Source organism: Notothenia coriiceps, unplaced genomic scaffold (assembly GCF_000735185.1).
Source record: "Notothenia coriiceps isolate Sejong01 unplaced genomic scaffold, NC01 NC01_scaffold00024667, whole genome shotgun sequence".
Taxonomy (NCBI): Eukaryota; Metazoa; Chordata; class Actinopteri; order Perciformes; family Nototheniidae; genus Notothenia; species Notothenia coriiceps.
Window position 1 is genome coordinate 358545 of NW_011357368.1, and position 15196 is coordinate 373740.

General features: G+C 39.8%; 1 protein-coding gene across 1 annotated transcript in view; it reads left to right on the forward strand.

Annotated features, from left to right (window-relative positions):
• Window positions 1-11905, forward strand: part of hpse2 (heparanase 2) — a 46813-nt gene extending 34908 nt beyond the window's left edge. The window contains exons 7-12 of the mRNA XM_010782369.1: window positions 1939-2032; window positions 2833-2939; window positions 3136-3250; window positions 6563-6708; window positions 8769-8915; window positions 11200-11905. Of these exons, the coding sequence (XP_010780671.1) occupies window positions 1939-2032; window positions 2833-2939; window positions 3136-3250; window positions 6563-6708; window positions 8769-8915; window positions 11200-11362 (772 nt within the window). The 3' untranslated portion in view covers window positions 11363-11905. The remainder of the gene's footprint in view (window positions 1-1938; window positions 2033-2832; window positions 2940-3135; window positions 3251-6562; window positions 6709-8768; window positions 8916-11199) is intronic.
• Window positions 11906-15196: the final 3291 nt, after the last annotated feature.

Sequence of the window (15196 nt, forward strand, 5' to 3'; positions counted from 1 at the left end):
GACAAAGTTATTACCGGTAGTTCTGTTTTGGGAGCTTAGACCTGGGCAATCCTAAGAATACCGAGCTGAAATCCCCTTAATCCTTGTCAACGTACTTAAAGTGTTTCCTTATATTCATTTCTTGATGAGTTTTCTACTCTAATGAACCAACAAACTTAAGCAAAGGAAGCAAATGTTGCCCTTTTGCCTTGCTCTCTTTTAGACTCTGACCATAATAGCTTTATTTACAGTGCCCCCACGTCTAGTGTATAGCTATAAAATAACTTGCTCAGTTTTTTATTCCATTTCCATATATGAACTGGAATTTCTTTCTCTGGGGTCTGGTCTGAAGAGTTATTGTGAGCTCTCTGGAAAGATGACAGGATAACCAAATAATTTGTGTAAAGCTATGACTTAATCCACGAGTTGTTTACAGTTTGAGGCCAGGAGTTTGGGACTCTTCCAACACGGGGACAACATTTTCAATGAGGTTAAGCTCAGATTGCAACACTGCTACACCCCACATGAATATAATTCAGCTGTTTTCTAAGCGATTCTATTGACACATCAGACTATTGATGCTGCTGTTATGATGATATGGTCTATTTGTCTATTGGCCTTATTATTTTGGATGGAGTGCAAACCTCCCTTGCCTTTTCACCCTTTAATTTGTTGAGACTTTGATTACTAGCATGGAACTTGAATCCCTCATCCCAGTTTACAAGTGTTTTGTAGTAATTCTAAATTGGAATAAAACTTTGACTGAGCTGATGTGGTATTTGATTAATAACATTTGTTGTTTTCAGAATAGAAATCTGCTCTGCAATGACTCACAGATTTGTTCTTACATATCTAATAAGCACGTGTTGTGTCTGTTTTCGTTATTTTCTTTTGTCATGGTGCTGTAAAAAATAATGATTCCACATGAGTCATTTGATTCTCATACGTGTCACTTTTTCCATCACTTATGTAGCGGATGAATGCATTCATATGACATTACTGGGTTATTCAACTTTTAAAACGTTTTTTCACCATATCTATAAGTTAGCATTCAAATCCTTCTGCTGTCGACTACAACATTGAATTATAAATATTTATTTAAGTGGTAATATTCCTGACTAATGTAGATTAGTTCAGCAAAGTGACTTAACCACACTACTGAAAGAAGATACAAAAATTTAAAAAAAAAAAGTTTGAGAATCTTGGATACTGTTAGGAGATATATCTTTAACTATCATCAATTCAACACTCATGTTGTCTTCATACACTGTGTATTATGTGTATCATGTGACCTGAAGCAGGAGTGTGTGGTTGTTGCTCTCTGGTTTTCCTCTCTTGGACTCTTGCAGAGATCTTGGAGAGGCTTTCTGTCTGGGTGATGTTCCTCCGGACTTTGGCTCTAACATCCATAACATTCTTCTTTCATCTCTTAACATCATCTCTCATTATCATCTCTCTTTGTGTCTTTCTCTCTAAAACACATGGATGTCTGCATTGGTCAGTTTGAAATCGCAGTACTTCCAATTGCTCTTTGATGCAACCCAAGAAGGAACCGCAGCTACGTTAGTATAGAATTTGTGAAGCTTCTTTATTGTTGTTGAACAGTTTAACTTACCATTGACCCGCCTGTTTGTGTGATATGTTATTATGAAATATAGAGGGTGTCTAACCAATAGGAAGACACCCTGGTCCATTGTGTTTAGCGTATGGAACAAAAGTCTTTTGAAATATGGTCCAAGATGTAGAAGGAACACAATATATAGTTCTTATCAATCAATTGAACTTAAGTTACACACACTCATATTTGGTGTGTGTTTTGATGGAAAATCAACATATGGCTTACATTTCACTTTTCTAAACATTCAGTGCTGTAAAAATGTGATGATAATGATTGTTGCTTATTGTAAAGCGTGTACAGAGTGTTTCTCTCACAGCATTTTCTTTGCATTTCCATTACAGTTATTATATGGACGGCAGAGTGAAGAAAGTGGAGGACTTCCTAAAGACCCGTCTGTTGGACACACTGACAGAGCAGATTAATAAAGTCACCAAGGTACTTGAGTTTTACTTAAAGTCCTGAAATTGATCTCCTACAGTGAAAATATTTACATCAACTATTTTGATTGCTTGCTCCTCGGTGAATATCATATGTCAGTTCTAGAGCTGTACTGTAGATACAACATGTATTTGTCTGGTGTATATTTCAGATGTCATATCACAGGTCATTCACAACACCTCCAGGCTGGATAGGAAGAAACAACTAATTTCAATCACAATTTATATTAGCATTTTTGAGTTTGCAAGGTCCTGCATCGGTCCTCAGCTAGCTTTTTAAAATGATAAAGCCACATGTGCTCACCACAAGACGAGCCCTCGGGTTAAGATGGTTGTCTTCCACCGTGAGGTAATATTATCAACACTGGCTGATATGGCAGACTTGCTGAGTTGTAAGAGATGGACAGTGCCAAAGTGCCTCAGGGGAAAATAAGCAATCATTGCCAAGAAAAAAAGTTACAACATTCAATGAAATGTATCAAAAGTGAGATTCCTTTTTGCAGTACCACTCAGCCAAAGTCAGTGAGTTCAGCTTTTTGTGTAGCTATATTTTTATTCTGTGCAATTCTAAGGTTCAGTCTCTTTGCACATGTAGAGTTTGTTAACTACTACTTGAGTGACTTTACATTAGAGTCTTGAAAATGCAGTCATTTTAGGAGAAGCATATTTTAGTACAGTGACAATTTAACTGGTAAAAAAATATGTATTGATTCAAATGACTTTTTTTTTAGATTTCATAAACTTGATTCCATGGTTGACTTTGCTGATACACCTGCGTTTCTGTCCCTCTCCATGCAGGTGGTGAACACACACTCTCCTGGTAAGAAGGTGTGGCTGGGTGGGCTCGGGCCGGCGTGGGCAGGAGGCATCAACAATCTCTCCGACACATACGCTGCTGGCTTTCTGTGAGTACTGCTATCATACTGTCGCTAAATCCACCGCGATGTGTTCTGTGGATAATGATTACTTTAATACTCATAAACTAATAGGAAAAAACATATTTATTTCCAATGCTTTCTGTGCCACCTGTATCACAATGAGAGGCATCTGCTGTTGCAGGCCTAATTTGTCTCTTTGTGTATGTGTTCACATGTTTTCCAGGTGGGTGAACGCGCTGGGAATGGCTGCTGTGCAGGGGATTGATGTTGTCCTGCGTCACTCGTTCTTTGACTACGGATACACACACCTTGTGGACCAGAACTTTAACCCTCTGCCTGTGAGTCTCTCAGTCCATCAAGGATTGTTGGGTCTTATTTTCAAGGCTTCAATTCCTCTTTTCTCCTCATGATAACAAGGTTCTGACCTGTGTAGTCCTGTTACTATCTGGACCTTCTCTGTGCCAGAGCCAGTGCCTCGATAGCACCTCTCGCTCTTTCCCGTGGGAGCTATTAGGCGAGATGAAAGGCGTTTAGTGGTGATGAGTGCTTTGACGTGGGGGCGAAATGCCATGTAACCTTAGCCCTTTGTCAGAAACTCAGGACAGTGTCACTGCTCCCGTCAACCCCCATCACAACTGTGCGCTTCTCTGTGCGGGACAGTCGGCCGGTGATAGATCTGCAACCTGAGACGCTCATACACAGGCATGTTAGTGAAAAAGCCTGCAACAGTGTTTAAAATGGACCAGCCCAATCCCAAGTCCCTCAAGGTACAGAATACAACAACAGTATTAATCATCTGACACACATTGATCTTTTTACAAGTTGTTCATGAAGATTTTTTTATTTGAACAACAAGCATGTGTAGGCCTAATTTTAAGTTTATAATGTTCCTTTATTTTTACTAAAAGCTGAACATGAGATGCTTCTTGCAGGTAAAACAGAGGAGATAGGTAGGGACTTTAGTCTGATTGAATTTAGCTGGGAAACAAATTGGAGTTACAAAAGTCTAACATGAGCCAAGTTCATACAACAAAACATTACATTTTTAAAGAAATGGATTATATTTAGCTGAGGCAGGGCAGGGTGAGAGGGTTGCTTTAGGGGCCTGTATCGTAAATCATTGCTCATACAATCAAGTGGAATGAGACGGAATCAAACATTTCTTATCATTCAAGATGACTTTATTCCTGTTCTGCTTATAAGTAGCTTCCAGAATGAGTATGGTACTATTTTACCCACTAATGTTATTGCGCATCTGAAATAATCAATTTCTACAAAATCGTAAAAATGTTTCACTAAATCCTTTGTCCTCTTTACCCGATATTTTTGAAGCAGAGAAAGATGGAGGAAAAGAAGAAAAGAAACTGGCCAAGCCGCCTCGTTTGTATCGTTTAGCTTCATCTTTCTTCTCCTTTCCTCTCCATTCTTTTTCCAGGAATGGCGGCGTCCCGCTAGGATCACAATGCTTTTAACATGGCTGGATGTCTAGAGGTTGCCCCAGCCTACCTGCTGAGAGAATTCACTGCAGGGCCAACCTGTCCTTGAAATTTATGACCTGGCCCCTTCTCCTATAGGACGACTCCTCCAATGGGAGAATCCATTTGAACCCTCCTTCCCCCTGAATGAATCAACTACCTTTCCTTTTAACACAGTTCTGCCTTTTCTTTCCTTGCGCTTTTGTCCCAATCTTTATCAAATAACCTTTGTTTTGTTTACAGTCCACACGCCTGGTTTGTAAACTCCTACACTAAGGCCAAGTAAGATTCATCTTTGAGAAACAGAAATGCCAGTATTTAGTGTCTGGCAGTGTGAAGGCATATTGCTCCTGTTAGAAAACATTGCCCTTCAAATGCTTTGAAGAGAGACAATATTGCAGGAAATTAAAGGCAGTTGCAAAGCACATAGAAATCAGGGAGATGAGGTCGGACCCCCCCCCCAACTAGCAAACCTTAATAGCAGCATATTGTGGGTATACTTGCATCTCTTTGACCTTTTCCTGGATTTGTTTTTCTCCTCATTTTTTACAGCTGTCATCTTTTAGTATATTTTGGAAAGCTCAATTAGAGCTTGCTGAATATTGTTTTTTAATTGAAAACACCCACATGTTTTAACTTGCCGCTATATGCAATGTTATAGTATGACCTCATACTTAATGATCTCATGGATTAGCAGCGTCTCAGCCAAATAGTCTGACTCTCATTTGGCCTATTACAATAAACACTAACGGTTAATTGTGTTTTCTCCTTGTTATGATCTGCATGTTCTGGGCAGGTTGGGTGTTATTGGTCTCTGGTGCATGGATTTACGTTTCCTCAGTCCATGACATTATACTAGGTAACTTGTTCCTGCCTGTTATTAACTGTGTTTCTTGGTTTGTATAGTATCTGGATGTTTGTTCCTCCACTTGTTATCTGAATATTTGGAGGCAAAAGGACAGGATGAGAAAGATAAGCACTTGGACAGGGAAACAGAAAACAAAGAGAGGCCGTTTAGGATTAGGACCATATCAGATTTTCCTCTAAAAATGAAATGTTATGTCCGCACAATATTTGGTTGGGGATTTAAACGCAGTCGTGGTTTAAAGTATACCAATTCATTGATGGTTTCTCTTACTTGAGTTGTGACATTTAAACCCCAAGCAAGAGTATAGCATCACTCCGGCCATCTTGCTCAAATAAAGCTTCGGACTCATAGCTGTTCTTTGTTTTATACTTCATGTAATAATCATAGATCACAGTTCTGGCCATACATGCACCCATCCATCCCTGTGCCTGTGGCCAACACTATACAGTTCCATGCTGTGCTCTGCTTCTTCGATGCCTTGGCAGCAAATTAAGTTAAAGTCTGCATGGAAAAAAGAAGCCCTTAAATGTTGCCATATGCAGGATTGCATGGGAACTTCCTGAGGAACACATGTTGTTCTGGGTCTCTTGGAGAGGTGTTGAGTCTGTGTAGTCTATAGACTGAGACACAGTATGGTGGACCACTCAATAATGATAACAGAAAACAGCAATTCACAATGGAGCATAATATTTTGTAAAAATGTCGTATTTATGATCTGTCAATGTGAAAACGGTCAGCGCTTGCATTTATACTATGTGACATGTTACAAGGGCCAATCAGCTCCAACGAAATGGCAGCTGTCAAAATGTTGACATATATTGGATTGGCATTTTCCCTTCAATAAATCTCTACTTTCACTCTGTCATAGACCAGCTGCTTTGCAGGCACATTTGTACATCTCAAAGTGTATGAAACTTAAACCGTAATCACCAGAACATTTCATGGCTGGATAATCAAAATGGAGATTTCAGTAATATTTCCTTTCATGGGAATCCAGAATCCAACAAGGCTTCTTTGTGACAAATGGTCTCTTTTAATAAAACTTTGTATATTAGATTTAACCTTGCATTTACTTACAGTGTGGTTTGCAGTGCTTTTAAATTGTTTCAATGCCAGCGTCAGATCAAGACTTTCTTATAACACAGGGACCATGATCATATTAACCCTTACCTTCCTCAAAGTAACGCTGTGTGTGTGTGTGTGTGTGTGTGTGTGTGTGTGTGTGTGTGTGTGTGTGTGTGTGTGTGTGTGTGTGTGTGTGTGTGTGTGTGTGTGTGTGTGTGTGTGCAATGGTTTTGTTCTTACAGGATTACTGGTTCTCTCTGGTCTACAAGCGTCTGGTTGGTCCGAGGGTTTTAGCCGTGCGGGTGGCTGGACTGCAGCGGAAGCCACAACCAGGACGAGTCATACGGGACAAGCTGCAAATCTACGCCCACTGTACCAGCTACTACAAGTACGTGCTACAGTGTGACCCCCTTAACACGGCATCATTATGAACTGTGATTTTGGTCTCTTTTGTAGCTGACAGATGACGAAGCACACATCCTCTCAGCCTTCCAGTGAGGTGTAGCGATACTTACATGTCCTTGAGGATTTAGATGGAAAACAGACCGCTGCGGTTTTAACTTGTTCTTCTTCGTGTCCTCATGCAATCACCTGAGGCTCAGTGTCTGGTGAGGAAGAACAAAACCCCAGGCCGGGCCATTCGGCTTCCCATAAATAAGCAGACCACAGACACCCGCTCATTCACAGCTCAGAGCCTATAAAAGTTAACGGGTATCACTTATCAGGTGTGTGGGTTCTGTCTCCCTGCCGTCAAAGAGCCGCTGAAAGCTGTGCTCGGCCTTTATCCCATCTCAGATTGGCTGGAGGGGGGTATTGGAGGGGGAGGGACAATAAGGCGGTCTGTGCCTGGAGGAGATAAAGAGTGCCATCATGGTCTGTTCAAGGTTATCATTTAACCCAGGCCAGCAGCTGTCAGCACCAGGCTAGACTTACGGCCTTACTCTAGACAGGCTGCGTTTACAGGTGCTGCATCTCTTAGAAAAATAGTGGAACGCTGCACCTAAAGATGGCCGATAACTGGGCAGGAGTTGCATAACCAACACACACATGAGGCCTGATGACATACACGCAAATATTTGAAATACTTCTCAAAGTAGACACCTGGTATGCATGGAGAAGTGGCTTAGCTCCACTAATGCACCAAAGGATTCATTTGATCAGTCAGTAAGACACGACGTTTCAGTTGTGGTTATTTGTGAAACCTTGAGGAACACGGTCAGCACTAAAAAGGACAAACCATTGTAGTCTTAGTGGTTTGTGTAAGACAACAACTATTGTTAATGTGCTCAGGATGTCCCTGGTTTAAAAAGTCTTTGCAGATTAGATATGTGACTTTCACTGCACTTTTACCCCTTTTAGTGGTTTGCTTGCCATTTCTTTACACTTTCCAGCGACGCTCCGACATCAAACGCCATCAACACATGTTTATGTTCCTGGTTTGGATCGCTGAGAACCTCATCATTTGAAAGGCCTGAGAGGTCATTATCTCTGCCTCCATCTAACCATCTGATCTATTATTCGGAGCCATGGTCCACAGTTTTCAAAAACAAGGCTGCAAGAGTTTAACACGGAGCCAGACACACAGCATTCCCTCAATACTTTATTTCTCTCTGTGAATATATCTAATATAGTCAGTCTTGTTGAGTTAATGAAATAAATTGCTCACCCTGGTCCCGAAAGAGCCAAGGTAAACATCCAACCAAAAACCAAGATCTCTTTAAAGATATAAGATTATGGAGGAGGGAACAGGGAGGATCGTCTACCAGCCCCGAACACCAAGGCGAACATGTGGTTTTCACTAAAGCTGTGTTGTCTTTGTCCTCCTATCTGGGCCCTTATTAGATTTGATCATGTCTCGCTTAGTTATTTACCTCTGGCCAGTCTCCCTATCAAGTTGAGTCCCCAGTGCTTTGCTCTCAGCAGCGGGACTCACACTCTGTTGTCTGTGTAACTCAAGAAGAGTTGCCTGTCGCATTCACACCCTTCATCTGACCCTGGGCTGTACAGCGTCAGATTTAAACATTGGACACTGTACACGAGAAGCAGATTTTAGCATCAGATAGCCTTTAGAGGAATCATAAAGGCTTTGAAAATGAAATGTGGTTTATTATGGTTCAAACTAAATATAGAGGATAACTTGCTGCTTAATGGAATTCCATTCTTAAGCATACTTTATCTTTCTGTATTATTTTTCTGCTTGCCTTTTGATCCAGTTTAGATCAAGGAGTTGTGCTTTGATCCTCTTTCTATGTGTGATAAACATATCAAAGGCTTCCTTCTCTTTGTAGTCATCTTTAATTATGGAGAATTGGATTCAACATGGCAACGTAATATCTATAATAAATCCATATTAACAGATGTGGAGAGGAGCCTTTTATCTTCCTGATTGTCTTTCCTTAAGGTAAAGGAAAACTAATGAGATTTTCCTCATTGTCTTTGCGGCACTAGCCATAACTATGTGAGAGGGTCCATAACGATCTACATCATCAACCTGCATCGGTCGCGAAAGAAAATCAAGTTGGCGGGGACATTACGGAACAACATCGTCCATCAGTACCTGCTGCAACCCTACGGCACTGACGGACTCAGGGCCAAGTGAGTACCGCCCCCCCCTCTCACACACACGTGCACATACACACTCAGCGGCATCGGGTTATTGTTTTCTTTAGAATATCCTGGGCAATTCATTTGGGAGAATCAAACAAGACAAAAGCACTGAGGACAGAACCAGGTTACCAAAACAGCTCGTATTTTTCCAAACGTGTGAAAGGAATTTAAATGAGGAATAGGGATAATGAGAACTTCTCTAAACAAGTTTATGGGTCTTTAATTGTTTTATTTTTTTCCACCCTTAATAGGGTGTTAAGCTGGCCCTTCAAACGCTGCAGTGAATGCATTTTAAGAAACCAGTGGGTGTTGGACTTGAGTGCTATAATTCACACTGGGTCAGCATGTTGTGTGAAGACACACCACAAACCTACAAGCATTTACTTCTTCATGCCTAACCCGACGGTAGATAGCTTAGGCGACTCAAAGAATGAAACAAAAAGAAAGGAATACAGTTTGAACCCTTTTACTTTTTTCAATGAACAATTAATATAGACTGCAGAATGTTAGAATGCTTTCTTAAATATTACCAACTCTATCTTTCATTTTTTTCTTTTTTATTATTATTTTGCCAGTATGATAGTATAAACAGGTTACACATTAGTCGGACAAAGGAGTCACAAAATATTCACACATTTAGATCAACGAAAGGTGTGTTGTGTGAAGGCCTTTTGTTGGAGTCTGCGACAGGTGAATCTTGTATGGGTTTTTATTTCCTTTCATATTTTTGCTATCTAAACTTATAAGTATATAACTGGTATATTACACTTCATGTAACAAGGTCATATAAATCACATTTCCCAAAAGGTTCAGGCTCTCCCTCTCCTTTAAACCTGTTATTCTGAGACTCAGGCTTAAGCCTCAAGTCCTGGAATAACAGTCTCAGGTGTGTGTGTGTGTGTGTGTGTGTGTGTGTGTGTGTGTGTGTGTGTGTGTGTGTGTGTGTGTGTGTGTGTGTGTGTGTGTGTGTGTGTGTGTGTGTGTGTGTGTTATACGATACCGGCATTGGGCCCTAATGGTGGCTAGGCATGATCCTTGAATAACACCATAAGGATGGAGGATGTTTTAGGTGTTAGAACAGGATTGCAGGGTAATTAATAGGAGAGAAAGCTAACGATGGGCCTTTCTCAGGACTTAACTGCTTTCCTTAACCACACGCAGCGCAGGGAAACTTTTATGAAGAATTTAGCAACACCAGATGTCTATAAACATTTCTGAGTACAGAGGTACTTTTCAACTCTGGCCAAGTATTTAGGTCCATTGGGTGTTCCAGAAAGGCTTTGAGCAACTTTTCCTTATAAAGTATAATTTAATATGATATTTTATTGAATTTTGAGGTTCACATAAACATTTACAGACTATTGGCCTTAATCTCTACGTTATTGTGAACTTTATAGTTTAATATATTTTTAAAAAACATGGTTACTAATAACAACGGCACTGTGAGGTTGGAAAGGTATGTGTTAAAGGTGATAATGTATACTAAAAATACAATACAAGGTGGTTATTTCTTAGGAGCATGATTTATTATTGAACTCTTACAATGACTTTAATATACTTGTAAATATAAAGAGAAACAAGGAATATGAAATACTGAAAGTCTGACTCAAGGTGACTGTTGTGCGAAAAGTCTTATTAAATATTGTAGAATATTTTTCTAATAACATTACGCTTGTATTCAGCCTATATCGCTTTTTACAAAGAACTGCACCCTAAAGTATAACTGTGATGTGTTGAAGCATCTCATTAACAATATGTATTCTGAATATGTTATTATGGTAACAGGTCGAATAAGGAAAATAAAGCTTTTTTTTTTTTTAGGTGTTTACAATAATTAATTTATTGGAACTTTTTACTAAAATGTGTAGTAAAAATGGTAATTTTATGGGTATGAGAAATTCCATTATATCAACATTTTTTCCTAACAATTTGTCTTTAAAGGCTGTATTGTATAATCTTTATTTGTACTGTTATAATTTGTGTACCTCTATAAACATACTGCAAATACAAAAAGTAATTGTTGAGTATTTTCTTTCCTTTCATTTCTTTTAAGAGGATTGTTTCAGTGCTCCAACTGTTTGTAATTCCACAGTCGTTGTGAAATTGCAATTTTTTTTACAACAGCTCCCCCACGTGGACACAGACAGAATCAAAAGCATTTTAGAGAGCTGCTACATTTTGCTTCACTTTATTGGGGAGGTGAAAACCCCGTCTTATCTTTCTGTCACATTGACCTACATATGTTTTGAATTGTTCCTCTTTAATCCTACAGATATGTCCAGCTGAACGGGGAGAAGCTGCTCATGGTGGACAATGAGACATTTCCCGAGTTAAAGCCTAAGACATTGAGGGCTGGACGGACAATAGCCATGCCTCCCATGACCATTGGCTTTTATGTCATCAAAAACATTAACGCATACGCCTGCCGAAGATAACACTGACCCCTCACCCGGAGCTTTAGGAGCACTCCTCAAAGTCACAGCTTGGATCCAAAGCTTCAAAAAAAGATGTGGCTTTTTAAATGTTGTTCCCTTTTCTGCTGAAACACAGGGAGGTCGGAAAAAACTGCTTTTTAGAATTTGCATGTCTTGCTCAAGGACACTTCAGTAGAGTGGACACTTGAGTACAGTACAATCATGTAGTCTTCATCATTATTCATGACGAAAGAAAGACTTGCCCAAAACACATACAAAAGGGCTGCACTGAACTCTTTTCAATTCTTTTCTCCAGCAGCTCTTTGTTCAAGACTCTGATGTTTGTGTGACTTTGTATGAAGTTATGCAATATCACAAAAGTCCACCTTAATGCAACTCATTGAGCTGTCATTTCTCTGCTTGGATTGTAAAACCTAGAGATGTTATCTCTGTCTGCCCAGGGTTTCTTCTGTTTTCCATAATTCATCTTTCACTGAAGCGAAACAAAACACAGCGTTTCTGAAGATTACACAAGTCAAGAACATACAAAGTGTGTGTGTGTGTGTGTGTGTGTGTGTGTGTGTGTGTGTGTGTGTGTGTGTGTGTGTGTGTGTGTGTGTGTGTGTGTGTGTGTGTGTGTGTGTGTGTGTGTGTGTGTGTGTGTGTGTGTGTTGATAAAGCTACTGATGTGTCTGTCCAGTCTATTTGTCTCTGAAACTGTGGTTCCTTCTCTGCCATCTCAAGGGGCTTAAAGGGAAAGTATTCTTCTTCTAAAGGCTGTTCTGTATGTCGTGTGTGTCGTTACGTTCCGCTCCCATCCAGCCTCCACACACAATCTGGGTTTTGTGCAGATGTAATGTCACTATCTTCCTTTTGATGTAACGTTTTATAATCCTCTTGTGCTGCTAGAGTGTTTTGTACTAAATATACATATATTTTACATATTTTTGTACAGATTTACTGTCAAACTATTAGGTATTGTATTGTACATAAGAAAGAGTGATGCAAATACGTGATTTAAGATTGCTATGTTTACTTACAAACAGTATACATCTAATTTATATGTCTAAATAATTTGCTTTGCTTTAACATTTCTAGTTTTAAATGTCATCGTCACAGACTGTGTTTTATTTGGAAGAAAGGGAAATACCTTAAGATTTAAAATGGTTCATTCCCCGTGTTTCCCATTTATTTTACTTAAAGTTCATAATATTTTAATCATCTTATTTCCAGATAAGCTTGTCATTTTCTGGACTGCAACCACATAGTGAGTCAAAATGGGTCATGATGTGCTCTTAGAACAAGATCAATGATTACATCTGTACTTTCTTACGTGGTGGAAGTAACACAGGAGCAGGTTCAGAGCCCCAACATGTTGAATATACATATAGGTCCCTTTTAAATGTGTTCATAGTTGATGTAGAGATGTTCATATTTCTTTTGGAGAGTCTTATTTTAATATGTAAAGTGTGCCTATACATTATTTTTTCTTAAAAAAAAGTTTACATTGATAATAAACACTTACAAATACCTTGTAGTTGTATTTGTTCCATTTATGCTAAATACATTTCTATACACTTTGCTTGTAAACTCACTAGTTCGCATACATTAAAGGATACTTTTGTATAAACAGTCCCATCATGTAAATAAACACTGAGCAATGCAAATATAGACAGGGTGTCCGCGGGGTCTTAAAAAGTATTAAAAGTTGATAAATCAATTTAGCGAAAATTAAGGCTATTAAAAAGTATTAAACGGCATTTTCCAAGGTATTAAGAAGTCCCACAGCAACGACAACATGAAACACCCTTTAATTTACTGAAACGACATGTCGGGAAACCCCCTCAAGGCGGCCCTATGCATAGCGCGCCGTAAAATGCTGCTTCTTATTTTAAGTTTCGTTGCCTTGCTCCGCTCTGTGGGGGGGGGGGTCCGAAGGATTTTGTTTTTTTTGTTTCATGGTTCTGCCACGAGCTCACAAGACAGTTTTGGGTAGACCGGCATACGCAACGCTCTGGGGGGTCCAACCCTATGTGATCATTTTCTGATAACGATGAAAGAGCCCGCCTCCCTCTCCCCACGTCTCCTGCTGCTGCTGGGCTGTCAGAAGAGGGGGAGGAAAAGAGAGGCAGGCACCGTTTATTAAATATTATTATATTATTATACAGAGAACAGAGTCGTTATCAATTTGTTTTAAAGCTCAATAAATAACAAAGAAGACCTCTGACCGGCACTTTCCTAATTTTGTACGGAAGATTTAAACTTTAACGGACATGTTGACCGGCGGAACATTTTTTTTACGGAAACTGCCGCACGGTCCCCTCGTTCCTTGGAAGAGGCGGAGAGGTGGGTGTTTTTCATCTGCTGGTGGACTACCTGAGAGATACAGCAGGAGAACACGCCGTCCACCGCGGAGAATAAACAGAAGGGCAACCATGGCAACCATGCTCCGGGGTCTTCTTCGCTGCTTTTGGTGTATTTCGGGCGGCAGCAGCGCCACTTACAGGCCTGACATATGTACTACATCGTTTCCAGCATTTCCAGCGGTCTAGTGGTCTAGTGTGAACGGACACGTTAATGAATCGAATGCGTGTGCCCAATTTAACCCCTGGGTATTTGTGAGGGAGCTCCTATATGGCATTACCCCGCTGAAGCTCACCAAAGTTTAACATATTTCATAGTTCAAAGTTTTGTCAATTGTTTTGTTTATTGGTCAAATACTGGTTTCTAATGGTTTCTGAGGAGTTTTACTGGAATGAAAGAGCACAGTCTACAGAAGCAAAAAAGCAGCATACTGCATTAAACCTGACCTTCACAGAGAGGTTGAAGTTCATGTGGAAAGGAGGCTTCAGTAGTCTGTCTGCACTCTGTTTAGTTTTACTATCTTACAATCAATATAGTAAATGTGAGGTAAAGTGTGTTGCCAATGTAACCGGTTAGAACTCAAAGTTGCGATGAGGTCTTAAAATGTATGGAAAGGGTCTTAAAAAAGGTCTTAAAAGGTATTAAATTTGACTTCAGGATTCCTGCATATACCCTGTAATACAAATAATAAACTCGGGCTAAATATTGTAGCATTTTGGCTCCTACACCCAGTATAATGTGTGTGTGTTAAATTACAGAACTTTTGAGTTTTCTCACCCTATAACTACATCTCTTTAGCAACCACCTCTATCCTGCTTGCATAATGACTATAGATGCAATGCATTCTTGAGTTTGCTTTACTTGTGGTTCACAAGTTATTTTTGTGTGTATTGTGTTTGAAATGTGATAAAGGACAAGTTCAAACTGTGTTTCTTATATTGGACAAAATCACCGGGGCCACTGCCTACAAATAAACATTTTCAGACACTTGGAGAACTGCCCATTTTCACACTTACCTATTTAAAGATGCAATTACTACGAGATGTGGGCTTGGGTCACTGTGACTTGGACTAAAATAGAGTGGCGGTCACTTTCTTAAGGAACTGGAGACTGGTGAGGGACCTGACTTGGGACTTTATTTGCCTTAACTAAGGACTTCCCTAAGAATGAATTGCTTTTATTAAGAATTGGACCAAATTACTAGCCAGTTGCATCACTGAGTTGCATGGCTAACTCTCTTATTAACCACCCTGATAATGAACTGCTGACAAGTTCGTTCTTCTTTGCCTTTGTTGGCACTAGTTCTTCGAGATCACATTGGGAGAGTTACTGAGTTGTAATGCTGTTTGGCTCTCTTGGCTCAACTGACACATTTTCTAAAAGCATATTATCAGAGTTTTAGAGAGAAACATGGCAGTGCTGATCATAGTATCATACCATAGTGGTCGGCCTGACTTCTGTATTCTCCTGCACTTCCTGTGTTCTAGGAAG